This window comes from Chrysochloris asiatica, unplaced genomic scaffold (assembly GCF_000296735.1).
Source record: "Chrysochloris asiatica unplaced genomic scaffold, ChrAsi1.0 scaffold00246, whole genome shotgun sequence".
Classification (NCBI taxonomy): Eukaryota; Metazoa; Chordata; class Mammalia; order Afrosoricida; family Chrysochloridae; genus Chrysochloris; species Chrysochloris asiatica.
The window spans coordinates 3,188,369-3,215,098 of NW_006408764.1; the positions used below are offsets into that span (position 1 = coordinate 3,188,369).

Genomic DNA, 26,730 nt, shown 5'->3' on the forward strand with positions numbered 1-26,730 from the left:
TCCACACAGGGAAGAAAGGCTGTGCTTCTTGTCTGGGTGTTCTTGTTTGCCATGTCCCTTATATTCCCCCTTTCTATTGTGGACTAAAGTCCCAAATCCCTGAGTTCCCTCCAGGCTCTGTACAAGTCAAGGTACGAGGGCACAATAAAGATTTGCAACTGAGTCAACTAATGTCTAGTACTTGGGTGGAGTAAAGCCGGTTTCCAAAGGATACAGGCTAAGGGAAAGGAGGGGAGGGCTTGTTGCTCCTTGTTGCTCCTTCCTGTGATCCGCCCCATGTTTTTCTTCCTGTCACGTCTCCCAACTTTACTGAAAGTCCTGGACTCAGTGGAGGGACCGACCGGCGACTGAGGGTCCGTAGGACTGGGAACGGGCCAAGTACTCTTACAGGCAGGGTCAGCACAAGGCCACTGAGGGTGGGAGGTGGTGGATGTGGACCCCCAGATCTCTCACTCCTCATACCGATTCCCTTCTGCTTCAGGATGCAGTGGGCCTTGGGGGAACGCAGGAGGGGCCGATGGGGACCGCCTGCACCCTGGGCACTTGGATTGGGCCTGCTGCTGAGCGGTGAGGGGGCTTGGTGAGACCTGGGTTTGCTAGATGTGTGTGTGTGTGGGGGGGGGATGTTCTGAGCTAGCAGTCTCTAGGGCTTGTGGAGTGGGAGCACAGTAGAACTGACTAATCTGCTGCCCACAGTACTGGCCTACTCCCAGGTTCTGGCCCAGGCTCCCTCCCTGGATATGCCAGGCTGCTCACGGGGAAGCTGCTATCCAGCCACAGGGGACCTGTTGGTGGGCCGCGCTGACAGACTGACTGCCTCATCAACCTGTGGCCTGCATGGTCCCCAGCCCTACTGCATCGTCAGTCATCTGCAGGTGTGGACAGAAGTAGAAAGAAGGGTCAGGTCAGAGGGGGGCCAGCACTAGTTGAGGCACTAACTCTGATCATGACCTAACTCAGGACGAGAAGAAGTGTTTCCTGTGTGACTCCCGGCGCCCCTATTCTGCTGGAGATAACCCAAATAGCCATCGCATCCAAAATGTTGTCACCAGCTTTGCACCACAGCGCCGGGCAGCCTGGTGGCAGTCAGAGAATGGTGAGACTCTGGGCAGGACATAGGGTGAGCAGAGCTGCTTGACTTGCCTTGAGTCTCTGATCTCTGGCTCCTGCCCCAGGTGTCCCTATGGTCACCATCCAGCTGGACCTGGAGGCTGAGTTCCATTTCACACACCTCATTATGACTTTCAAGGTACCTGTATGTCTATAACCCAATTGCCCTAGACAGAGCCCAGCTCCTTGGCCTGGCCTCCCTGAGCATCTCACATGCTGTGACTTTGTAGGAGGATTCTTCATCTGTCATACCTTCAGTTACTTGTCTTATGCCTCCAGATCTTTTGCTCAAGCTCTTGTGTTGCTCCAATTCCAGGCTGGCTCAGGTCCTCCCTCCCTGAACCCTGTAAGCCCTCCCTCCTGTTCATTTCCTGGCTTCTGATGGTCATCCCCATTTGTCTGTAAGCTGCCTGAGCACAAGGCAGGCTTTGTCAGGCTGGTATGGGCAGAACTCTAGATGGGCCTCAGTTAATCTTGAGTGCTAGATGCTCACTAATCAGTCATGTCCTCTACCCAGACATTTCGTCCTGCTGCTATGCTGGTGGAACGCTCTGCTGACTTTGGCCATACCTGGCATGTATATCGATACTTTTCCTATGATTGTGGGACTGACTTCCCAGGAGTCCCATTGGCCCCACCACGGCACTGGGATGATGTAGTCTGTGAGTCCCGATACTCAGAGATCGAGCCATCCACCGAAGGCGAGGTGAGATCTGGGGCCTGGGCAGGGATTGGAGTGGGCGATGCTGGGCGTGATGCAGGATTCAGTGTTTCTATGGACTCCCTGCCCCTCCAGGTCATCTACCGTGTTCTGGATCCTGCCATCCCCATCCCAGACCCTTATAGCCCACGGATCCAGAGTGAGTGCTCCACTCTTTGAGCCTGACATAGTCCCAGCATCCGGCTGGTGACTAATTGGGGCCACAGTAGCTATTTTGGGTGCTTCCTAGGACAGGTGCCAAGTCCAATTTAGCTTGGGTGGCAGTAGACAGGAGGTCTGACAACGTGACCTTGACAGTTGTAGGCTTCTGGTGGGCATTGGGCAGCAAAACCTGGCCAACTGGCCCACAACCCTTCTCCCTGACTCAGACCTGCTGAAGATTACCAACCTAAGGGTGAACCTGACTCGGCTGCACACACTTGGAGACAACCTGCTTGACCCACGGCGGGAGATCCGCGAGAAATACTATTATGCCCTCTATGAGTTGGTTGTTCGTGGCAACTGCTTCTGCTACGGGCATGCCTCACAGTGTGCACCTGCCCCTGGGGCACCAGCCCATGCTGACGGCATGGTGAGGGGCTTCATTCAGCTGGGTTAGGGCTCAGAGAGTGGGTGGCAAGCAGGACTGAATAGTGCTAACTAACTGCCTGTCCACCCCACCTAGGTGCATGGGGCATGCATCTGCAAACACAACACTCGTGGCCTCAACTGCGAGCAGTGTCAAGATTTTTATCATGACCTGCCCTGGCATCCAGCCGAGGATGGCCACAGTCATGCCTGCAGGAGTAAGTAAGAACCTGGTTCCCATAGGCCTAGAACTCTTCTGCCTGGTCATGCCCTAGAGTGGCTAGGGTAGACCCTAGAGCTAGTTAAGCGCCAAAGACCCAGGCTGTGCCCATAGGATATCTAAACCTTGATGCCCTTGGGGATACCCTCAACCCTCCTCCATGATCTACCTGGGTAGGGGCCCAATATGATGCTGAGACCTTGAAATCCCTGAGCCCCTTCCCACAAAGTATGGCCTATGGCATGGACAGAAGGTGGTACTGGACCCTCTACACCATTCACCCTTGAAATCTTTGTCCTGTGCCTTTGTCTTGCCTCCTCAACCAGAATGTGAGTGCCATGGACATTCCCACAGTTGCCATTTTGACATGGCCATGTACCTGGCATCTGGCAACGTGAGTGGAGGTGTGTGTGATGCATGTCAGCACAACACAGCTGGGCACCACTGTGAGCTCTGCCGGCCTTTCTTCTACCGTGACCCAACCAAGGACCTTCGGGACATGGCTGTCTGCCGCTGTGAGATCAGGACTGGGCATGGGGAGGATAGGCTGAGCCTGGGGTAGGAGCTGGGGGGGAGGGGCAGACTGCTGCCCAGCTTACAGGGACTGGTATTCAGAGGCTTAAGATGGAACCAGACTGAGAGTCCAGGTTGAGAGCTTGGGAGATGACAGGGGCTGTTCCAGTTGGGAGAGGGTAACCCTGTGCCTCCTTTCACCCTTAGCCTGTGATTGTGACCCGATGGGTACCCAAGATGGTGGTCGCTGTGATTCCCATGATGACCCTGCATTGGGGCTGGTCTCGGGCCAGTGTCGCTGCAAAGAACACGTGGTGGGCGCTCGCTGCCAGCAATGCCGCGATGGCTTCTATGGGCTCAGTGCCAGTGACCCTCGAGGCTGCAGGCGTATGTGTCTCTCCCCTAACTCTGTATAGCCTTTAATTCCAGACCCTGCTGAACCTGAGCATTCCCCAAACTCCCCAAAGTGCTGATGAGACTCTTTCCCTATAGGGTGTCAGTGTGATACCCGAGGAACGGTGCCTGGGGGCACCTCTTGCAACCCCAACAGTGGAACCTGTTTCTGCAAGCGTCTGGTGACTGGACGTGGCTGTGACCACTGCATGGTGCGACTGGAGGGAGTTGGGGCCCTGGGGTTTGGGACTTGTTCTCAGAGCACAGGGCTGGGGAAATGCATCCATGCTGCAGTGGCTGGGTACTCAAGGCTTACAGTGGACTCACGTCTGGGAAACCAAGTCATTAGATATGCTAGAGGCTGAGATCCACTGCTGTGATCCTTGCTGAGTGACAGAGGGTCTTTTTTTGACTCCCAGTGACTCCTTTTTTCTCAGCCTGGCCACTGGGGTCTAAGCCATGACCTGCTTGGCTGCCGTCCATGTGACTGTGACATAGGCGGTGCTTTGGATCCCCAGTAAGTGATATATAAGGGACCTGGAAAGGGGTGAAATAAGACTCTGGGCAGAGGAGAGAGGAAGATAAAGGGGGTAGAATGCCCTCCCCAAGTAACCACAGCATCCCCTAGGTGCGATGAGGCCATGGGTCAATGCCGCTGTCGCCCGCACATGGTCGGGAGACGCTGTGAGCAGGTGCAGCCTGGCTACTTCCGGCCCTTCCTGGACCACCTTACTTGGGAGGCAGAGGACTCCCAAGGGCAGGTGGGTAAGGGTGAGACAGTGGAAGAAGATGCAGGTTATGAGCAGCAGTGTGTCATTGTATATGTATGTGTGTGTCTTGGCTTTGAGCTGAGTCTCTAAGGAGAGCTGGGATTTGGGAGTGGTACCATGGCAAACGGAACAAGACCTCGTCTGAACCACCACCCCTGGCTGGTCTCTACTCCCAGTTGCTAGAAGTGGTGGAGCGTGTGGCAACCATAGGGAGCACTCCATCCTGGACAGGACCAGGCTTTGTGCGACTTCGGGAAGGCCAAGTGCTTGAGTTTCTGGTGACCTCTGTGCCTCGGGCCATGGACTATGACATTCTGCTACGCTTGGAGCCCCAGGTCAGACCCTATGACACCTAATTCTGAGCCCAATTTCTGTGTGGGGGCACTTCCTACATCATCCTGTCGCATCCAGGTCCCTGAACAGTGGGCAGAGATGGAATTGAAGGTGCAGCGCCCAGGACCTCTGTCTACGGGCAGCCTGTGTGGGCATGTGCTCCCCGAAGATGACCACATCAGAGGGACTCTGCGACCAGATACCAGGTGAGGGCACTGATGGTAGCACCCACAGTGGTGAGGGTTGTAGGGCCAGTCCTAATTTCTTTACTGGGCATCTAGAAGAGCACCCTACCAGTCAGGATTCCACACACTGTGTCCCTCTTGAGTACGGTTTGCCTGGCCATGGCACTGGGTTAAAGGAAGGAAGTAGCAGAATAGGGTTAATCGTTTGAGGATTTAAGGTCCAGAGGTCAAGTCAGGAATGAATGGAAAAACATCCATCATTGTAGGGAATATCCATAGGAGAACACTGTTGGAGGTGTGGGCAAGTGCCCGACAAATCCAAGCCCTGTCAACCAAGCCTAGAGCTTAGCTTTTGTCCTTGGTGGGCCAGGTTGTGGGAAAGGATACATCAGCGCACTCTGAACAGAAATGTTATAGTCTGGTTGACATGTTATTAAATGTTGCATAGTATTTACTTCATGTTATTTGTTCATTACTTTTTTAAAAATAAAAAGCCTTATTGAGTTTTTTGGTGAAAGTTTGCATTTGGTTACATTTAGTTACTTAAGTTCATATTAGATTTCCATTTGACAGTTTCTGTACAAACTGTTCAGTGACATTAGGTACATTTATCACAATGTGTCAGCATTATCTTTAATTGTGGTCTGTTTATTCTATTTCTAGTACTCTAGTTTCTTTGTCCCTTTATCTTCTTATCTTAGTTTTTGAATAATTGTTGATAACTTGGTCTCATACTGATGATTCTAAAGTATGGAATTTATCTTACAGGTAATATTCTTTCTTTTTTGTGACCCTTATTAATTTGCTAAAATGCGATCTCAGAGGATAGGCTCAGTTCTAGATCTAAAAAGTGTCTAAGGGCAAGAGTCTAAGGGAGTTCTTTGTTCTCTATGGTTCCAGTTTGTCTGGATTTTTATTTTTTTTTAAATAAACAAGAATTTGAGTTCTGCTTCACATTTTTCTCCTATTCTTCTGTAAACGTCTATTGTGGCCCCTGTCTGAACAGTTAGTGGTAGTAGCCAAGCACTTTCTGGTTCATCTGGTCTTGGGTAAATGACGTTGTGGCTTGTGTAGACTTCTTTCTTCTCTTAGCTTTTAGATATTTCCTACCACTTTGTTCCTGGCAAATAAGGATCTGTCGTCATGTCTTAGATGGCTGCTCCCAAGTTATTAAGATCCCAAACACCAACTGACTGGAAGAGATCCATATTTATGCCCATTCCAAAGAGGTGATCCAGCGGGAATGCAGAAATCATCTGCAGTAATATCATTAATATCAAATACAAGTAAAATTTTGTTGAAGATAATTTAAAAACAACCGCAATAGTCTGTTGACAGGGAACTGCCAGAAATTCAAGCTGGATTCAGAAGAGGACATGGAATGTGAGATATTATTGCTAATGTCGAATGGATCTTGGCTGAAACCAGAGAATACTAGAAATGTATTTACTTGTGCTGTATTGGCTATGTAAAGGCTTTTGACTGTGTGAATCATGACAAGCTATGGATAACATTGTGAAGAATGGTTATTGCAGAACACTTAATTGTGCCCATGAAGAATCTGTACATAGACTAATAGCAAGTTGTTAGACTAGTACAAGGGACACTGAATGGTTAAAAATCGGGAAAGGTGCATCTCAGGGTTGTATCATTTCACCATACTTATCTGTAAGGAGTTCTGGTAGCGTAGTGGTTACGAATCGGGCTGCGAACCTTAAGGTTAGCGGTTCGAAACTACCAGCTGCTCCGCGGGAGAAAGATGCGGCTTTCTACTCCTGTAAGGATTTACACCCTCGGAAACCCTGTACAGGGTCGCTATGGGTTGGAACCGACTCGAAGGCACTTAACAACAACAATTTAGTCTGTAGGCTGAGCAAATAATCAGAAAAACTAGATTATATGAAGGATTCAAGATTAAAGGAAGACTCATTAACAACCCGTGATATGCAGATGGTACAAACTTGCTGCCTGGAATTGAAGAGGACTTGAAATACTGATAAAAATCAAAGACAACAGTCTTCAGTATGGATTGCCTTCCAATATAAAGAAAATAACAATTGTCATAACTGGAGAAATACATAACATCATGATAAATGGAGAAAAGATTGAAGTTGTCAAAAATTTCATTTTGCTTAGATCCACAATTAACACTGGAAACAACAGTCAAAAAGTCAAATGACGTTTGGATTAAGGAAATCTGCTGCACAAGACCTCTTTAAAGTGTTGAAAAGCAAAGATGTCAGTTTAAGGACTAAGGTATGTCTGACCCAAGCCATGGTATTTTCAATAACCTCATATGCATGTGAAAGTTGGCCAGTGAACAAGGAAGACTATAGAATAATTGATACATTTCAGTTATGGTGTTGGATAACAATATTAAAATACCATGGACTGCCAGAAGAACAAACAAATCTGCTTTGGAAGAAGAACATCATGCTTGGTAAATAGAGGGCCAATGACAAAAAGGAAGACCCCAAATGAGAGATGGCACAGTGGACCTGCAATAGGCTCAAGCAAAATGACTGTGAGAATGGCAGAGTTTCATTTTTTTGTGCATAGGTTCGCTATGAGTTGGAATCAATGCAAAGGCAGTGGGTTTGGTTTGGGTTGATACACTTTGAAGGAGGAGTTCTAATGGTGCAGTGTGTTAAGTATTGGACTGCTAACCAAAAGGTTGGTGATTTGAACCTATCAACTGCTCTGCAGGAAAAAAATGAGGCAGTCTGATTCTGTAAATATGTATGGTGGTGGTGGTTATATGCCATGGAGTCGATTCTGACTCATGGTGACCCTGTACAGGGTTTCCGAGGCTGTAAATCTTTATGGGAGCAGAAAGCCTCATCTTTCTCTCACAGAACAGCTGGTAGTTTCTAACTGCTGACCTTGTGGTTTGCAGCCCGATTCGTAACCACTATACTACCAGATCTTCCTATCAGCAATCTATACTCCCATATAAGGTCACTAAGAGTTGGAATAGACTTGGTGGCAATGGGTTAGGTTTCAGTACTTCTATCTGTTCTCACTATATACACATGTGTACCTACTTGTACAACATGCATATACACATCCATATATGCTCAAACATTTATTTTTTGGGGGTGGAAAGGAAGAAGGAGTAAGGGTTAGGGTTGGAACTATGGTTAGCTATAGGTTAGGCCCAGCACTTTGTTTAGTGTTAGGACTAGGGTTGGTGTTAAGGGTAAGGATCAGGCTAGGGCTAGGAGTAAGGCTTGATCTAGACTTTAGAGTTACAGTTAGGTTTATTTTATTTTTTCTTGAAATTTATTTAATTTCCTCTTCATTTAGCAGTTCTGTAACTACATTATTCCCTCTTTTTACTTATGTTTTCTGTTGTGGTAAAACTGTATCTCTGGTTCTCTGTTTTCAATCTTATAGGTCTTTTTTACTTTGCATACTTCTGTATGTAAGTTGCATTTAGATGATCGTTGTTGACTATCATGTATATTAGTCTCAGGTTGTTATCTATTGCTGTTGGTTCTCTATTCAGAGAACTTCCTTTTGTATATTTTGTAAGGTTGGTCTGGTTTTAAAAAATTCTTTTAATTTCTGTTTGTATGGAAATGACCTAATTTTGCCATCATATTTGATGGACAGTTTTGCTGGATATATGATTCTTGGTTGGTGATTTGTTTCTTTCTGAGTTTTATACATGTCATTCCATTGTCTTCTTGCTGAAAAATCAGAGCTTAGTCTTATTAATTAACCTTTGTAAGTAACTTCATTTTTCCTGAACTGCTCTCGGGATTCTTTCTTTCTTTGTCTTTGGTTTTGAAAAGTTTGATTTATGTCTCTTGGTGTTTTTCTTTTCGGTTCTGTTCTGTTTGAAATTCATTCAACTTTTTGAATGGCTGTTTTCTCATCTTTCATGATGTTAGGAAAGTTTTCTTAGACAACTCTGGGATAATATTCTCTATGTTTTGTTTTGTTTTGTCTCTTCCTGTGGAATTCTGATCATATGTAAGTTATTCCTCTTTATAGTGTCCCACATAAAATCTTAAGCTTCCTTCAGAGTATTCACTAAAAATGAGGCACTATCTGGGTGAAAAGCAGGGATATGGGTGAGGTCCCAGAAGCTAGGAGAAAAGAATGTCTCAAAAAGAAAGATACTCTGACCTCATTATATGCTGCCAAATGCTGGACTCAGTTAAAAATGGAGAAGTGGCCACTGGGTTTGCTACATGGCAGTCACCGGTGACCTTGGCACAGGATGTCTTTAGAGCATGATGGAGCAGAAACCTTGCTAGACTGGAGGCTGAAGAGTGATACAACCTTTGCGAAGAGGACTTTATGATATAGGTAGTGTCAGAGTAAGCAGGAAGTGGTTGTTGAGGAAAAATACAAAGTATTTGTGCTATGGAAATGCTGTGGGTTTGCCAGGTTTATGGAGTGTAGCAAGACTGATCTGCAAAGGTGTTTGATTACGGCAAACCACTTTTATGGGAGTCTTTCATAAAAGATACTCAGTAGGGCTTCAAGTTGTCTGTTGACCCAGCTCAACCCAGCCCTAGTTTCTGTTGTAACCCATGGTTTGGGAGCTGGGCGTAGTGTGGCAGAGGCCCAGGGCTGATAGGTCCTGGGCCCTGAACAACCCCTCTTCATACCTACTCCTGTTTCCTCCCAGGTACATTGTGCTTCCCAGCCCTGTCTGCCTTGAGCCTGGCATCTCGTATACACTGCGTCTGGAGCTGGTGAGAGCCGGGGGAGGTACCCGGCCTGGAAGCCCCTACTCTGGACCCGGCCTGCTCATTGACTCGGTGAACAATCTCATCTCCCCAATATCAAGGTGGCAGGGCCTGGGGCCTTGATAGAAGGGGGTCCTATGGTAGAAGGGATCTGCAACAGAAGGGGCAGACCCACGGAAGTGCTAAGATAAGTGCCAATGTAGTCTTGTAGCTCACTCTTCCTTGCTCATTCCTCCAGCTGGTGCTGTTGCCCCATGTCCTGGTGCTAGAGATGTTTAGTGGAGGTGACGCTGCTGCCCTAGAACGCCGTGCCACCTTTGAACGCTACCGCTGCCATGAGGAGGGTCTGGCACCCAGCAAGACCCCACCCTCTGAGGCTTGTGCCACTCTCCTCATCAGCTCATCTGCTCTGCTCTACAATGGTGCCCTGCGTGAGTGCTTATGGTGTGGGTGGGTGGGGCGAGTTAGGAACTCAGCCTGATTTGACTCTTCTTCCCACAGCTTGTCAGTGTGACCCCCAGGGCTCTCTGAGCTCTGAGTGCAGCTCCCATGGCGGTCAGTGTCTGTGTAAACCTGGAGTGGTTGGGCGCCGCTGTGACCTCTGTGCCCCTGGTTACTATGGCTTTGGTCCCATGGGTTGTCGAGGTACCTACATGCACTGCCTCTTCTTCCCTCTACCCTTCTCTCTTCTCCTCACTACTTTTCTCCCTCTTTTGTCCTGCCTTTAATCTGTGTTGGACTCCATGCTCTCATTACTGAGTCCCTTATAGTTCCCTTCCATTTCCTGACCTTCCTGCCCTCGAGCCACCCAGTCAGCCCTCAAGCAACCTCCTCTGCCCTGTTCCTAGCCTGCCAGTGCAGCTCTGAGGGAGCACTCAGCGGCCTATGTGATGGGACAAGTGGGCAATGCCCCTGCCAAACTGGTGCCTTTGGACTTCGCTGTGACCACTGCCAGCATGGCCAGTGGGGTTTCCCTAACTGCCGGCCATGTGTCTGCAATGGGCATGCAGATGAATGTGATACCCACACAGGCACTTGCCTGGGCTGCCGTGATCACACAGGGGGTGAGCACTGTGAAAGGTGAGCCTAGAGCAGCTACAAATGGATTAGTGGGTGGGCAGGTTGCCTAGGATGACACATCTTTTCCTGGCTCTCCCTGAAGGTGCATTGCTGGCTTCCATGGGGACCCACGATTGCCATCCGGGGGCCAGTGTCGTCCTTGCCCCTGCCCTGAAGGCCCTGGGAGCCAGCGGCATTTTGCCACTTCTTGCCATAAGGATGGGTACTCCCAACAAGTTGTGTGCCGCTGCCGGGCAGGCTACACAGGTGAGGGGGAGGGTGGAGGCATGTGATGGGGGTGGGAGTTGAGGAAGGTGTTCAGCTGGCCTGAACATTCACTCCTTCCCCTTGACTATGGGCAGGACCACGCTGTGATGCTTGTGCCCCTGGGCACTTTGGGGACCCATCTAGGCCAGGTGGCCAGTGCCAACTGTGTGAGTGTAGTGGGAACATTGATCCTACGGACTCTGATGCCTGTGACTCCCACACTGGGCAATGCCTGCGCTGTTTACACAACACGGAGGGGCCACACTGTGCCCACTGCAAACCTGGTTTCCATGGGCAGGCTATCCAACAGAGCTGTCACCGTGAGTGTGGGTGTAGAAGGGATTGGCAGGGACTGGGGCAGGATCTACTGGTTGGTTTCCCCTGACCATTGTGATGTGCTCATCTTGCCTGGCATAGGCTGTACCTGCAACCAGCTGGGTACCGATCCCCAGCAGTGTCCATCCACCAACTGGTGCCACTGTGACCCGAGCAGTGGGCAGTGTCCCTGCCTCCCCAATGTCCAAGGACTGAGATGTGACCGCTGTGCCCCCAATTTCTGGAATCTCACCAGTGGCCATGGCTGCCAACCTTGTGCCTGTCATCCAAGTAGGGCCACAGGGCCCACCTGCAATGAGGTTTGAAACCCTCCCCATGGATTCCTGGGTGGGACCAGCTGCCAGCCTCAGGTTTCCAGGATTCAACTTTTGACAGAGGCTCTGATCTTTGCCCTGTTGTTGACCTAGTTTACAGGACAGTGCCACTGCCATGCTGGCTTTGGTGGGCGGACCTGTTCTGAGTGCCAGGAGCTCCACTGGGGAGACCCCGGGTTGCAGTGCCGTGGTGAGAGAGTCACTGAGGGTCAGTCAGGGTGGATGGAGGACTTCCCAGGGTGCTCCACTGGATCCCTGACTGAGGTTTACCCTTCCCTGCAGCCTGTGATTGTGACCCTCATGGAATAGATTCACCTCAGTGTCACCGCTCCACAGGCCACTGCAGTTGCCGCCCGGGTGTGTCTGGTGTACGCTGTGACCAGTGCGCTCGTGGCTTCTCAGGTGTCTTTCCTGCTTGTCACCCCTGCCATGCATGCTTTGGGGACTGGGATCGTGTGGTGCAGGATTTGGCTGCCCGTACGCGGCGCCTGGAGCAGCGGGTGCGGGACCTACAGCAAACAGGTGTGCTGGGTGTCTTTGAGAGCAAATTCTGGAACATACAGGAGAAGTTAGGCATTGTGCAGAGTATCGTGGGTACCCGGAACACTTCAGCTGCATCCACTGCGCAGCTTGTGGAGGCCACAGAGGAGCTGAGGTGAGGATGGGTCCGAAGATGCATGATGGGATAGGGCAGAGACCCAAAGGACCAGGGCTGAAGCCTCTCTAAGTAATGCCTCCCTCACTGGTGCAGGCGTGAAATTGCGGAGGCCACTGAGCACCTGACCCAACTAGAGGCAGAGCTAACAGATGTGCAGGATGAGAACTTCAATGCCAACCATGCACTGAGTGGGCTGGAGCGGGACGGGCTTGCACTTAATCTCACATTGCGGCAGCTCAGCCAGCATCTGGACCTGCTCAAGCATTCCAACTTCCTGGGTAAGTTGTTGGTCCACAAGGCAGGTAGATCAGGGTTGATCTCCAGCTGACTGCCTGCCTCTACCCAACTTAGGTGCCTATGACAGTATCCGCCATGCCTATAGCCAGTCAGCTGAGGCAGAACGTCGTGCCAATACCTCAGCCCTGGCAGTCCCTAGTCCTGTGAGCAATTCAGCAGGCATCCGGCACCAGGCAGAGGTGTTGATGGCTGCCCAGAGGGCAAACTTCAACCACAAACATGCAGCTAACCAGCGGGCACTGGGCGAACTCTCTGCTCGTACCAATGCCCTGAGCCTGACAGGCATAAATGAATTGGTGAGCTGCAGATCTGGGGTTGGGACACGTGGGTGTAGCTGTTCATTCCACAGACCATTTACTTGCTTTTTGTCTGCCAGGTGTGTGGGGCCCCAGGGGATGAACCCTGCTCTACAAGCCCTTGTGGGGGTGCTGGCTGTCGGGATGAGGATGGGCAACCCCGCTGTGGGGGCCTCAATTGCAATGGTGCAGCAGCTGTGGCAGACCTGGCAATGGGCCGGGCCCGGCACACACAGGCAGAGCTGCAGCAGGCACTGGCAGAAAGTGGTGGCATCCTCAGCCAGGTGGCTGAGACCCGTCGGCAGGCTGGTGAGGCACAGCAGCGGGCCCAAGCAGCCCGAGACAAGGCTAATGCTACCCGAGGACAGGTGGAACAAGCCAACCAGGAGCTGCGGGAACTTATCCAGAACGTGAAGGACTTCCTTAGCCGTGAGCCCCTGAAGTGTCCCAGCCCATGTGGTTGTTTCCCCTGTGTCTGTCTCTCCTCCTGGGTCCACACATGGGCCTCACGACCCTTGTTGAACCTATGTTTATAACTTTTGCCTGGCCCTTAAACCCTTACCCATATATGGCCCCAAGTCTATGTCCTCAAGTTCCTATCCCTAAGTTTACATCCCTATGGGTACTGGAAAACCGATGATGTCTCATGTATGGGCCAAATCCAAATCCCAAGATGGTATCCCCATGCTTATGCTGGAAATTCTGTACCCCTAATCCCTTGCCTATGTCCACATAGAGGAGGGGGCTGATCCTGATAGCATTGAAATGGTGGCCACACGGGTGCTCGAGCTGTCCATCCCAGCCTCACCTGAGCAGATCCAGCACCTGGCAGGTGCAATTGCAGAGCGGGTCCGGAGCCTGGCAGATGTGGACACAATCCTGGCACATACTGTTGGAGATGTGCGGCGGGCAGAGCAGCTACTGCAGGATGCACGCCGGGCACGGTCTGACTCTAACCCTTGCCCCATCCCTGATACCTAGTCCTTGTACCTGCCGTCCCTGATTTCCTCTCTCCCCCAGGACCCGAGCTGAAGATGAGAAACAGAAGGCAGAGACAGTGCAGGCGGCACTGGAGGAGGCCCAAAGGGCACAGGGTTCTGCCCAGAGTGCCATCCAGGGAGCGGCCGTTGACACACGGGACACAGAGCAGACCCTGCACCAGGTGTGGTGTCCCTGGGATATCAGTGGGGCCAGGTTATGGGAAAGCTCCATGGATCTGTTTAACCCTGGGTCCATGGATCTGTTTAACCCATTGCAGGTACAGGAAAGAATGGAAGGTACAGAACAGGCACTAGGCTCTGCAGGTGAACGGGCTCGGCAACTAGATGCTTTCCTGGAGTCTCTGAAACTGAAACGGGCAGAGAATAGCCTGGCAGCCTCTCGGGCTGAAGAGACAGCAGGCAGTGCCCAGAGTCGTGCTCGGGAGGCTGAGAAGGTGGGTTGGGGCAGAGCCAGCTGGAAGATATTAGGGGTGGAAGATCTGGCCACGCCCTTGACCCTGTCTTCTGTATCTACAGTTGCTACAGGGCCCACTGGGTGACCAGTACCAGAGAGTGAGGGCGCTGGCTGAGCGTAAGGCTCAGAGTGTGCTGGCTGCGCAAGCTCGGGCAGAGCAACTGCGGGATGAGGCTCAGGATCTGTTGCAGGCTGCTCAGGACAAGCTGCACCGGCTGCAGGGTGAGTAGCAGAGCAGGTGAGTATTCAGGATGTGTACTGTGAGAGTCAGATCCCTCGGGCTGAGACCTATCTCTCTTAGAGCTGGAAGGCACCTATGAGGAGAATGAGAGGGCGTTGGAGGGCAAGGCGGCCCAGCTGGATGGGCTGGAGGCCAAGATGCGCAGCGTACTTCAAGCCATCAATCTGCAGGTTCAGATCTACAACACCTGCCAGTGACCCCTGCCTAGGGTCTGTCTACCTTAGTACCTCGCCCTGCACGCAAGACTGTGCTATGCATGGAACAGTTCCCGGTCCGGAAGGGCCTACAATAAACTGAATCCCCTCTGTGTTGTCGACTCTGATTTGGGACGGGCGGGTTCTCTGTGTGGAACTTCTAGGCTGTCTTTGGCTGGGTCCGAAGCTCCGCCCCTTTTCGGGCCTGCCCCGGAGCTGCATGCCCCGTTCTTACCGGAAGTGCGTCACCAGTTCAGCGCTCCGCCTCCCGCTGCCGTAACTATAAATCGAAACAAAACAAGCCACTGAGGCGGAGGCAGCGGTCCCGGGAAGTGGGAGGGGTGCACCGGAACCGGAACCGACCAGGCGCCGGAACCGGAACCGAAATTAGGTTGCCAGGGCCCGAAGAGGGCTTGCAGCGGCGGCCTCGCTCGGTGAGTCGGACGGCCAGTCGCCGGCCTGACCGGAGCGGGGAAGGCCGCGGCGCGGGCCCGTGTCGGCCTGTTCAAGGTCACGGGCCGTGCCAGCCCTGACCTCTCGAGCCCTGAGGCGCGCTGGGCCCGCCGACGCCGGGCCCGCCGACGCCGGCGGGGCCGTTAGCTACGCCTGTGGTTAGCCTCTGTCTTGGAAGGGGGCTGGCAGTGAGCGAGGGAGACTTCCTGGAGGTGGTGGTGACGGGCCCCAGGTTTGGAGGCTGGGAGGTCGGTTGTGGTCCGGCCAAAGCATTGGTCTGTGGTCAGTATCCCGGCGCGGTCGTTTGAGGCAGGCTCAGGTCCCCAGACTGCTCGTTCCCCATTCTCGACGTCCCTCTAGGGATATGGCCCTTCACCGGGAGCTAGGCGTGCGGAGGCGGCAGGTGTTCACCCCGTGACTCTGGACCCGCCGTCATTCAATCCAGCCCTTCAGCACCACATCTGACTCTTAGAAGGATTATCCTTCTCCCTAACATGCACACACCTTGGAGAGCACAGATTAGTCATTCTGCCCTATGACTAGTTTAGGCCATACTTGATGCAGCTAGGCGTCCTGGATCATTAATTCATCCCTATCCCTATATCAGTTTTTGGGTTTTAGATGTAGAAATGGGTCCATATCTAAATGGGTAGGAGGTCTTCGTGCCTCAGAGCTGATGAGTCAGGGGATCTGGGAGCAAGGAAATGATGTGTTGGCTAGCCTCATATTCCCTTCCGGCCTGAGGGACGAACGCTGTTAAAAGGGCAGGGTGGCACCTGGATAGCTTGTTTTCACCATAGCCACTGCAGGCCCTTTCCTGCTTGGGATAATGGCTGGGGTCTGGAATCTCTCTCTGAATGGAGGAAGAAAAGCTAAGCACTGCACAGGAGCAGGTTCAGCAAGGGTGGGAGCTGTCAGGAGGCAGGTAGGGGTGCTTTGTCAACAGGACCTTGGCTGGGCAGTGGCAACACTTAGGCTGGCCCTAGTCTCAGCCACAGAGCCTGATATTCTTGCTGTAGCTTGTCTCCTCCTTTTCTGCTGCCTTTCTCCTCCACCTCCTACTTCTCGGGTGGTGACTAAGCAGCCAGTGAGAGTGAAAGAAAATTGAGCTCCCTGCCCAGAGCACCAGCCCTCTGGGCTGGAGCCATGGCTCCTCTCCAGATTGGTGGAGAAGGCTCATCCCAGGCCACAGCTGCCTTGACCTGGCACCTTCTCAGTTAAGCATTGGGGGTCTGTCAGTGGCAGATGTTGAAGAAGCTTGACTAGTAATGCTTGTTGCATTATTTATTGTCTCTTTGGAATACCTTTAGAGTATCTAGGACTACTTCAAGTGACAGACAGATATTGCTGTATAGGATTAGGAGTGTTCTAGGTAACTGAGTGAGCCCTGACTGCAGCCAAGGAATAAGTTATTGGGCTTTGGTAGTGATTACTGACCACTTCTCCTTAGGCTGTCAGTTCCTTGCTGGAGAATTTGGCCACAAAGAGTTGCCAAGATAGCTGGGCCGGGAAGGAAGCGCCGCAGTCCTGACCCAGACGCCGTTGCCGACCCCGGGGCACTCTGGCTGTCGACCAAGCGGCTAAAGATGTCTGGTGGGGCCAGTGCCACAGGCCCAAGGAGAGGGCCTCCAGGACTGGAAGAGACCACTAGTAAGAAGAAGCAGAAGGATCGAGCAAACCAGGAAAGCAAGAATGGAGATCCTCGAAGAGGTAAGACTGGTATTCCAAGCATGCTCATGGCCTTCTCCCCTCACTTTGTTGAGCTTACAGAACCTAGGGGTTGAGAGCTTGTGGGGAATAGTGGATTCTGAAAGAGATTACATTCCCCCATTCCCTCTCTCTTGGTTTGATGGTGAGAGAAGGACCTATAACAGGCTGAGTTGAGCCTCAGCTTTGGGGCCAGCCTTAAGATAGTGCTTAGTGGGCCGATAGTGCTTTGAAGGCTGCCTCTTCAACATGACCTTCCTGTTCTTTCTCTGTTCTTTGGGTCAGTGTCCACTCCTCGGGAGGAACAGACAAAAGAGGGTGAGTAAAAACTGGGCCCAAAAGGAACGCTAGTAGAGGGGAGGAAACTCTGGAGCAGCCCCATTGGACCTCCTTATCTCATGTGGAGCTCATGGAGATTCTCATGCTCTTTTTGCCACTCTTAACTGAAGAGTTGATGCTTGAATGGAGGCAGAGTGCAGACGAGGTAATAGTGAAACTTCATACGGGAGCCGCTGCCCTGCGGCTGGAGGAGGTGGATGCTGCGTTCACAGACACTGACTGTGTTGTGAGGCTTCCAGGTGCGTCCATCTGCCCTGAGCCCAGAGCCCATACCTAACATTTGAGCTTTCTGATATTCCCCACCCCAGCTCACTGCCCCTACTGTGTCTCCAGATGGTCGGCAGTGGGGTGGTGTCTTTTATGCTGAGATCGAAAGTTCTTGCGCCAAAGTGCAGGCGCGCAAGGGTGGTCTCTTGCAGCTGGTGTTGCCCAAGAAGGTGCCTCTACTCACATGGCCCTCTCTCTTGGTGAGTTCTGGGGCATGATAGGGTAGGGATGCTATACAGTGAGTCGACAGTGCCTGACAGCCAAATCTTTTTTTTTTAATGCTTTATTGTGACTGACTGCTATATCTTTTTTTTTTTTTTTTTAAAAAAAAAATGTAGGCTTTTAGTAAATTATATGCCTAGTATATACATAATTTGAATGACTATATAATATATAATAATAACATAGTTCACTTAAGCATAACCCAGAGAAGAAAGTTATGATTACAATATATTTTAAGCTTCTTACTATTTTAAATAATTCTATAGACTGAAATATTTCCAGAAAGTATGATAGAGTAAAGTTTGCATTAATACATAGAGAATTGATAGAAATTAGAAAAACAGAGAACCTAATGAATAAAATGTATAAAAGAAATGTATTTTCAATTTGTTTAAGTATGCATACATATATATATTGACTGCTATATCTTTGACAGAAGAAACCTCTGGGGACCCAGGAACTGGCGCCAGGGCAGCGGTGCCAGGAGAATGGTCAGGAGCTGTCTCCTGTTGCCCTGGAGCCAGGCCCTGAGCCCCGCCGGGCTAAGCAGGAGGCCCGGAACCAGAAGCGGGCCCAGGGCCGTGGCGAGGTAGGCGCGGGGGCTAGCCCTGGGACCCAGGCAGGGCCCAGCGCCAAGAGGGCTGTGCATCTCCGCAGAGGGCCCGAGGGGGAAGCACCTAGGGATAGTCCTGGACCCCAGGGCGATGCCCCACCCTTCCTGGCTGAGTCAGCCACCCAGGTGAGGGCGGGGTATCTGGAGCTTGGGGAAAGACTATGGATTATAGTGGGGTCCTCCTGTCAACTCAGGGTTGATGCTGCCCACAATCTCTCTATAAATAGGTTGGTGATGTCCCACCCTTCCTGGCTGAGCCAGCCACCCAGGTGAGGGCTGGATATCTGGAGCTTGGGGAAAGACCATGGATTGTAGTGGGGTCCTCCTGTCAGGCTCAAGGCTGATGCTGCCCACAATCTCTTTATGAATAGGTTGGGGCTGAGGAACAGCTCCGAGTACCACCTTTGAACTCCCAGACTTGTCTCCTGGGCTCTGAAGAGAGTCGAGCCCTTTTGACAGGAGAGAAGGAAGTATCTCCCAGGAATGACCCAGTCTCCACAGCAATAGCCCGGAGCAGAGCCCCTGGGAAACGTGACCAGTCCAAGGAGGAGGTGGCAGCGGCAGTAGATGCTGCAACCTTAGTAGATGGTAAAGGTGGGGCCAGGGGTGGGCAGGTAGAACCCTAGGTTGGGTTGCAAGCCTAGTGGGTAGGTAGGAAGTAGAATAACAGTAGACTGGAACTTGTCATGGGTGGTATGGTCCCAATACAGACCCAGAGTCCATGGTGAGCCTGACATTTGTCAAGAATGATTCGTACGAGAAGGGACCAGACTCGGTGGTGGTTCATGTATATGTGAAGGAGATCTGCAGGGACACTTCTCGAGTGCTTTTCCGTGAACAAGATTTCACACTCATCTTCCAGACCAGGTAAGTGGGTGGACAGGAGATGGAAACAGTAGTATGCCTCAGGTTGAACAGCATATCTCATGACCTTCCTCCTGCCCTGCCCCTGCTCTGCCTCTGTAGGGATGGAAATTTCCTGAGGCTGCACCCGGGCTGTGGGCCCCATACGATCTTCCGCTGGCAGGTGAAGCTCAGGTGGGTGGTGCCCTACCTCACTACTCTATACCTGTTCCATCTTGGGCTCCAGCTCCCTGGTTCATCTAGCCCAACATTTGCTCCACCTAAGTCCCTGAGTTTAGCTTTTTCCCATAGGAACCTGATTGAGCCAGAGCAGTGTACCTTCTGTTTCACGGCGTCTCGCATTGACATCTGCCTTCGTAAGCGGCAGAGTCAGCGTTGGGGAGGCCTGGAGGCACCAGCTGCACGAGGTCTGCATACGAGCTCCCTTCATTGCCCAGCCCCACATGATCAGGACCCTACACCACCACATGCTGCTAACCACCAGCCCCCTTATTCCCCCTTTTTAAGGTGCAGTGGGTGGTGCAAAGGTTGCCATGCCGACAGGTCCAACCCCTCTGGATTCAACCCCACCGGGTAGTGCTCCCCACTCACTGACAGGTCAGGAGGAAGCTCGTGCTGCGGAAAAGGAGAAACCCAAGGCTCGATCCGAGGACACAGGGCTGGATGGTGTGGCAGCCCGCACCCCCCTGGAACATGTAGCTCCAAAACCCGAACCACACCTGGCTTCGGTGAGCATTCTGGGGTGGGTAGGTCCAAGGATGGAGGCCAGGAAGCCTCAGAGCTGTTCTCTCATGTTCTTGTTGTTCCCACAGCCTAAGCCCACATGCATGGTGCCCCCAATGCCACACAGCCCTGTGAGTGGAGATAGTGTGGAGGAAGAGGAGGAGGAAGAGAAGAAAGTGTGTCTGCCAGGCTTCACTGGCCTTGTCAATCTAGGCAACACTTGCTTCATGAACAGTGTCATCCAGTCTCTGTCCAATACGAGGGAGCTGCGGGACTTCTTCCATGGTAAGAGCAGGGCCTGGAGCTTGGGGAGCGGTCAGAGGGCCGTCCTCTGCTCACATGTCTCCTTGACTATTGTTCTTAGACCGGTCCTTTGAGGCGGAGATCAACTACAGCAATCCATTGGGGACCGGTGGGAGGCTAGCTATCGGCTTTGCTGTGTTGCTTCGGGCTTTGTGGAAGGGTACCCACCATGCCTTCCAGCCTTTCAAGTTGAAGGTGATCTGCAGCTACTCCCACTCTTGGCTGAGGATGTGGGAAGGGCCAACCAGTTGGGTGCATCGTGGGTGCTGGAGCTGTATGCTCACATTTTGGTCTTTGTATCCAGGCCATTGTGGCGAGTAAGGCCAGCCAGTTCACAGGCTACGCACAGCACGATGCCCAGGAGTTCATGGCTTTCCTGCTAGATGGGCTGCACGAGGATCTGAACCGCATCCAGAACAAGCCCTACACAGAGACTGTGGACTCAGATGGACGGCCCGATGAGGTCAGGATAGGGGACAGAGGGTGGGTTTGCCCCATGGCTACCTCAGACCTCTGGCCTCCTTGGTCTTCACTGCTCTCTCCCTTAGGTGGTAGCTGAAGAAGCATGGCAGCGGCACAAGATGAGGAATGACTCTTTCATCGTGGACCTATTTCAGGGCCAGTATAAGTCGAAACTGGTGTGCCCTGTGTGCACCAAGGTGTGATGGGCTCCTTGGGGGAAGAGGGACCCCTAGAAAGAGGTCTGCTGGGACTGTTTGGGCTCAGCATCTTCCGACATTGCCACGAAATATATGGACAAGGAAGCCAGCCAGCTACAAGGCCTCAGGCTTCTATGTGGGCTAAAGAGTCAGGTAGGGTACGTTTTCCAGATGATGTAAATGATGTTTAGGCTCAAAGATAGGCATCAGATATGGTAAGAATACAGGTCACATTGGAATGGTACGTGGGGTGTAGACGAGGTAAAGTGGCCAGGATGAACAGAGCCCCAAATGCCAGAGAGAGGGACTGTTCTCTCCTAGAAGTAGTGAGCCATCCTGGTCTCCATCTAGTATTCCCAAGCCTGAGAGTTTGCTGTCTGGCTGTGAAGGCCTTGCTCTCCACTCCCTGTACGGCCACCCACTGCTACCACTATGCACCTGCAGGTCTCCATTACCTTTGACCCATTCCTGTACCTGCCAGTGCCCTTGCCACAGAAGCAAAAGGTCCTCCCTGTCTTCTATTTTGCCCGGGAGCCCCACAGCAAGCCCATCAAGGTGAGGATAAGCTCCCATTCTCTGAACTGTACTGGGGAACCTACCCTTGCCCTCCTCCCTCGCCCACTGAGTCCACCCTTGCCATCACAGTTCCTGGTGAGTGTTAGCAAGGAGAACTCCAGTGCGAGTGAAGTGTTGGACTCCCTCTCTCAGAGTGTCCATGTGAAGCCTGAGAACCTGCGTCTGGCTGAGGTATGTGGATCTAACTCGTGTGTGTAATCACAGAACACAGGCACATGTATGTAGTCTGTGGCATCTGTACACATACATGTGACTGTGCACATATTGCATAAAAATAAGCAGTGTACTCTTGGTTGAGACATGGTTGGAACCAGGCATGTAGGCTGTGCAACAGAGGTACATTCAGGTCCCAACTACTGTCAGAGTTTATTCCCCTTTTCCATGGTGACCTCCAGCTGCTTTTGCCTCTTCAGACTACTTGAGCTGCAAGACTGGTCCTCCACTCCTGTGGTCCTCTCTCCATGCTATTTTCTTTTATATTATCCCAGGTCCATGTGCTGGCCCTCCCCAAAGGCTCCTGCCCTCTAATCTGTTAGTGCCCTTTTTCTCAGGGGTTAAGAGTGAGGAGGCTTCTCAAATGTATCCTCACCATAATAGCCACATTGCAGTCCCAGTAGGGTCCTCTTAGTTGAAGGCAGAACAGAGTCATAAAGTATAGAGAACTAATGTGGTTGATACCTGCCTCAGGCCTGTTTTTGGGCTCCTGTACACCAGGTCCCATATTACACTGGGCACTGAGGATGGTGGCAGCAGAAGTGTGTGTCTCTTGTGGCATACCTATCCCCATAGACCCAAAATTTGGGCCAGCCTTCACCCTGTGTTCTGGGACAAGACTAGGGAAAGGGCTCATTCTCACATGGAATCTGTGTGTTCTCTGTCCCAGGTGATTAAGAATCGCTTCCATCGGGTGTTTCTGCCCTCCCATTCATTGGACACTGTGTCCCCATCCGATATACTTCTCTGCTTTGAGCTGTTGTCCCCAGAGTTGGCTAAAGAGCGGGTGGTGGTGTTAGAGGTGCAACAGGTGAGTGTAGGTTGACCTGATAATGGCAGGGCCTTGGTGAGGGTTGGAGGGGGGTGCTCGCACCTGGCCTCTGGTGTTGCTGAGCCAGACGACCCACCCCTAGCGCCCCCAGGTACCCAGCATTCCCATCACCAAGTGTGCAGCCTGCCAGCGGAAGCAGCAGTCAGAGGATGAGAAGCTGAAGCGCTGTACCCGGTGCTACCGCGTGGGCTACTGTAACCAGTGAGGATCCTCAGTCTCTCCACCATCCATTTGCCACCCTGTCCCTTCCACCACACAAAGGCACACATGTTTTAAACCCTCACCTGCCGCCCAACTCTGCTAGGCCCTGGGGGAGGCAGGGCTGTCATATCCAGTTACTCTAGGGCCTGAGGCTAGCCCCCCCACAGAGTCTCAGTAGGCAGGGCTATGGCCCTATGTGTACTTCCTTCTTTCTACCAGGTTTTGCCAGAAAACTCACTGGCCTGATCATAAAGGCCTCTGTCGTCCTGAGAACATCGGCTATCCTTTTCTGGTCAGTGTACCTGCTTCACGCCTCACTTATGCCCGTCTTGCTCAGCTGCTGGAGGGCTATGCCCGGTAAGTATTCATGGCTGGACTATGGTGAGGGGGCAGAAGTGTTCAGAGCTGCCAGGTGGGGTGGTCAGGAGTCTTTCTTGTTTTGCTGCCTATTGCCAGGTACTCAGTAAGTGTATTCCAGCCACCCTTCCAGCCTGGTCGCACAGCTTTGGAGTCCCAGGCCACTGGCTGCACCTCGCTGCACTCCACAAGTTCCCTGGAGGCTGGAGACAGTGAGAGGGATCCCATTCAACCTCCTGAGCTCCAGCTGGTGACCCCTGTAGCTGAGGGGGACACAGGGCCCCCCCGGGCTTGGTCAACCCATGATCGGGGTCCTATGCCTAGCACCAGTGGAGTTTCTTCAGAGGTGCTGGCCAGTGGACCCATAGAGGTTGGCTCCTTGCCTGCTGGTGAGAGAGCATCCCGACCCGAAGGTAAGAGTGCACTGAAAGACTCTGGGAGCTGGATTGGAGTAGAGGGAGGATTGGGGAACACCCCTTCCTTCTGGTTGGCAAGGAATCTCTGATTAGCATGTTCTCCTCCAGCTGCCATTCCTGGGTACCAACATCCAAGTGAAGCCATGAGTGCACACACACCCCAGTTCTTCATCTATAAAATTGATGCATCTAACCGAGAGCAGCGGCTAGAGGACAAAGGTGTCTGTGGCTGTGGGTTCAGAGTCATGGGATGTGTTGGGCTGGCTGCTTCTCACAGCTGCATGATCCCTCTCCTCACCCATCTCTAGGAGAGGCCCCACTGGAGCTAGGTGATGACTGCAGCCTGGCTCTGGTCTGGCGGAACAATGAGCGCCTGCAGGAGTTCGTGTTGGTAGCCTCCAAGGAGCTGGAATGTGCTGAGGATCCAGGCTCTGCTGGTGAGGCCGCCCGTGCTGGCCACTTTACCCTGGACCAGTGCCTGAACCTCTTCACTCGGCCTGAGGTGCTGGCACCTGAGGAGGCCTGGTGAGAACAGTGCAGCAAACAGGTAGTAAGGGCATGGTGAGATGGAGACCTGCTGGTCCTAACTCCACCCCATCCCGTCAGGTACTGCCCACAGTGCAAACAGCACCGAGAGGCCTCCAAGCAGCTGCTGCTGTGGCGCCTGCCAAATGTGCTCATCGTGCAGCTCAAGCGCTTCTCCTTTCGCAGCTTCATTTGGCGTGACAAGATCAATGACTTGGTGGAGTTCCCTGTTCGGTGAGCAGTGGACCCTGGTAACTATGGGTGGGGTATGAGACCAGGCTGAGAATCCTGGGCACCTGTTGACCATAACGCATTTTCCTGGCCGGGACCGCAGGAACCTAGACCTCAGCAAGTTCTGCATTGGCCAGAAGGAGGAGCAACTGCCCAGCTATGACCTGTATGCTGTCATCAACCACTATGGAGGCATGATTGGTGGCCACTATACTGCCTGTGCCCGTCTGCCCAATGACCGTAGCAGCCAGCGCAGCGACGTGGGTGAGGGCATATGCAGTTGACAGGATAGGCAGTAGGATTGGTGATGTAGGCTGTGTTCAAACTCTTTGCACCCTGCTATAGGCTGGCGCTTATTTGATGACAGCACAGTGACGACAGTGGATGAGAGCCAGGTTGTGACGCGTTATTCCTATGTTCTCTTCTACCGCCGGCGGAACTCTCCTGTGGAGAGGCCCCCCCGGGCAGGCCACTCTGAGCACCACCCAGACCTAGGCCCTACAGCTGAGGCTGCTGCCAGCCAGGTGAGGCATGGGGGAGGCTTCCCATGAGAGTGAATCCTGATTCACAGATTTGGGGAAGAGAGAAAGCTTTCTCTTCTGCACCCACATGCCCTTGGAGGCTTGGTACTTGCAAGAATCACAGACAAGAGCCTTAGCCAGAAGCATTCCATGCCCAAGGGATCCTCACAAAGGTATATATACACATCAGCTGGCCACCAGTGTACACATAGGCACCCACTTGGCATAGGCTACTCCAAACCTCACTGGACATAGTGCCATGAGCAGACTATATCTGATGTTCTCCCAGCTTCCTTCCTTGTGCTCCCCCTCGAGTCAGCTCATTGACTCTCCCTTGTTATCCCTGTGTTCTGGTATCTACCCAGGGCAGGACCTGTACGGCTGGCCATAGCCCTGGATGGCAGTTACCCTCTCTGACATGAGCCTTGTTCTCCACTGAGCCTTTGAGGTCTTTTGACTCTTGTGGACATGAGGTGCCATAGGTCAGATTGTTGGGCACAGCCACATCTCCTTTCTGAACTGGGCTCCTCCTTGCTGCTTTCTTTCTTTCGTTGAGCTCAGAGAGATCCCTGTAGAAGACTGGTCAGGGTCTGGACTTGGGTGGGAGGGGACCAGAAGATTGACCTGTGATAAGCAGCTCTGTCCTAAAGGACTCAGCGATAGTGGTGATGGTGCTGCAACAGAGCCTTCAGTGGCTTCACGTGCAGAGGAGACAGTGGCAGTGTGACTACTGCCCATCATGGATACTTCTTTGGTGGGTTGGGTACCAGTGGTCACAGGGACACCGGTTCTACCCTTGGGTGCTGATGGCCGTTTCCGCACACTGTAGGCTTCCCGGATTTGGCAGGAGCTGGAGGCAGAGGAGGAGCCGGTGCCTGAGGGGCCTGGGCCCCTGGGTCCCTGGGGGCCCCAAGACTGGGTGGGGCCCCCACCACGTGGCCCCACCACACCAGACGAGGGCTGCCTCCGGTACTTTGTCCTGGGCACCGTGGCAGCTCTGGTGGCCCTCGTGCTCAACGTGTTCTATCCTCTGGTGTCCCAGAGTCGTTGGAGATGAGCTTGCCCACAGGCAGCTGCTGTGAACTGGCCCACCTGCCTGCCCGTCAGGCCAGGCCAGGCCAGGCCAGGCCAGGCCAGGCCAGGCTGCCTCTGTGGTGGGGACCGACTCTGGGCTTTGGGCCTCAGTGTGTGCATCTGGGAGGAGAGGGTGGGTACTGTGGTCCCAAATGGGGCTTAGTGTCGTAGGGCAGCTATCGACCAGCTGTGTGTCCATTCATCCTGCTGCTATCACCCTTGGCCTGGGGCTTGGCCCTGTCCAAGCTGCATCCTGTACTTAAAAGTGTTAATAAAGCGAGACTGTTCAGGCCCAATCTCGTCTCTCTGTCTCAATGCTGCTGCTGTTTGCGCCTGCCCTGGGGCCCTCCCTTGGGTGCCAGGGCTCTGAGCCAGCACCTGCGGGATGCCAGGCATGCAGGGCAGCCCCCAACCCCTGTCCTCATATTCTGTTGCAGGGACTAGGCCCTGGCCAGGCCCCCGAGGCGGCCCCCCCGCGGACAGCCCCTGAGCGCTTCGCCCCCCCTGTGGACCGCCCAGCCCCCACCTACAGCAACATGGAGGAGGTCGATTAGCAGGTCCCTGCCAGGTGGGGGGACTGGGTTTTGGGGATTCCCCCACAGATGACCAGCTCTTTGCTGCTTCTCCTTTTCTAACCTAGAGGACACTGGCTCCATCAGTGGGGATTTGGGGGGGGTGGGATACTTCTCCGCTTGGCCCCTGACTAGCGGGCTTTGACTTCTACAGCCACCTGTAGTGCAGCGTGATTTGATTCTCAGTTGTACCTTCAATTCTTTATGATTCACATTATAAACATTAATTTTATTCTAAAAATTGTAATTTTTTTTCATTTTTCAAGTGGTTGCTGCTGTTTAAATATATTTTAAAAATAAATAATAATAAACAGACTTAGTGTCTGTGATGTACCAGGTGCTGTGGCCACCTCCTCTCCCTGTCATAGAGTATACATGTGTCTTTGAAAGTGCCCTAGTCTGAGGAGAGATGGTGAGCATGGAGGGACGA

General features: G+C 52.5%; 2 protein-coding genes across 2 annotated transcripts; both read left to right on the top strand.

Moving 5' to 3' along the window:
• Positions 1-482: 482 nt before the first annotated feature.
• Positions 483-14,741, top strand: LAMB2 (laminin, beta 2 (laminin S)). Its single transcript, XM_006873614.1, has 32 exons — positions 483-567; positions 697-875; positions 961-1,096; positions 1,176-1,249; positions 1,628-1,816; positions 1,907-1,970; positions 2,200-2,402; positions 2,496-2,616; positions 2,945-3,133; positions 3,339-3,518; positions 3,624-3,736; positions 3,962-4,041; positions 4,153-4,285; positions 4,471-4,629; positions 4,706-4,833; positions 9,455-9,587; positions 9,754-9,946; positions 10,017-10,160; positions 10,364-10,595; positions 10,678-10,841; positions 10,937-11,161; positions 11,259-11,476; positions 11,585-11,681; positions 11,774-12,146; positions 12,243-12,427; positions 12,501-12,742; positions 12,823-13,171; positions 13,479-13,686; positions 13,763-13,904; positions 14,001-14,177; positions 14,260-14,419; positions 14,499-14,741. Exons 1-32 carry the CDS (start codon positions 483-485, stop codon positions 14,633-14,635), a joined length of 5,412 nt encoding a protein of 1,803 aa, XP_006873676.1. The 3' UTR covers positions 14,636-14,741.
• A 272-nt stretch (positions 14,742-15,013) lies between these two features.
• On the top strand, positions 15,014-26,282 carry USP19 (ubiquitin specific peptidase 19). The gene is given in 28 exon segments (XM_006873615.1): positions 15,014-15,066; positions 16,536-16,804; positions 17,078-17,110; positions 17,199-17,230; positions 17,232-17,370; positions 17,465-17,598; positions 18,057-18,359; positions 18,605-18,821; positions 18,944-19,100; positions 19,200-19,271; positions 19,389-19,504; positions 19,605-19,825; positions 19,910-20,105; positions 20,185-20,318; positions 20,428-20,586; positions 20,672-20,782; positions 21,227-21,337; positions 21,428-21,529; positions 22,242-22,382; positions 22,486-22,604; positions 22,824-22,961; positions 23,061-23,374; positions 23,486-23,596; positions 23,686-23,902; positions 23,984-24,136; positions 24,237-24,397; positions 24,479-24,657; positions 26,166-26,282. Coding segments are annotated over 27 exon segments (4,020 nt in total). The 5' UTR covers positions 15,014-15,066; positions 16,536-16,671.
• Positions 26,283-26,730: the final 448 nt, after the last annotated feature.

Excerpts from the sequence above, each read along its gene's own strand:
- LAMB2 (XM_006873614.1), top strand. The coding sequence starts at position 483 with ATGCAGTGGGCCTTGGGGGAACGCAGGAGGGGCCGATGGGGACCGCCT. Across the intron at positions 3,737-3,961 it reads GTGGCTGTGACCACTGCATG|CCTGGCCACTGGGGTCTAAG; the intron begins GTGCGACTGGAG and ends CTTTTTTCTCAG. Across the intron at positions 4,042-4,152 it reads GGCGGTGCTTTGGATCCCCA|GTGCGATGAGGCCATGGGTC; the intron begins GTAAGTGATATA and ends AGCATCCCCTAG.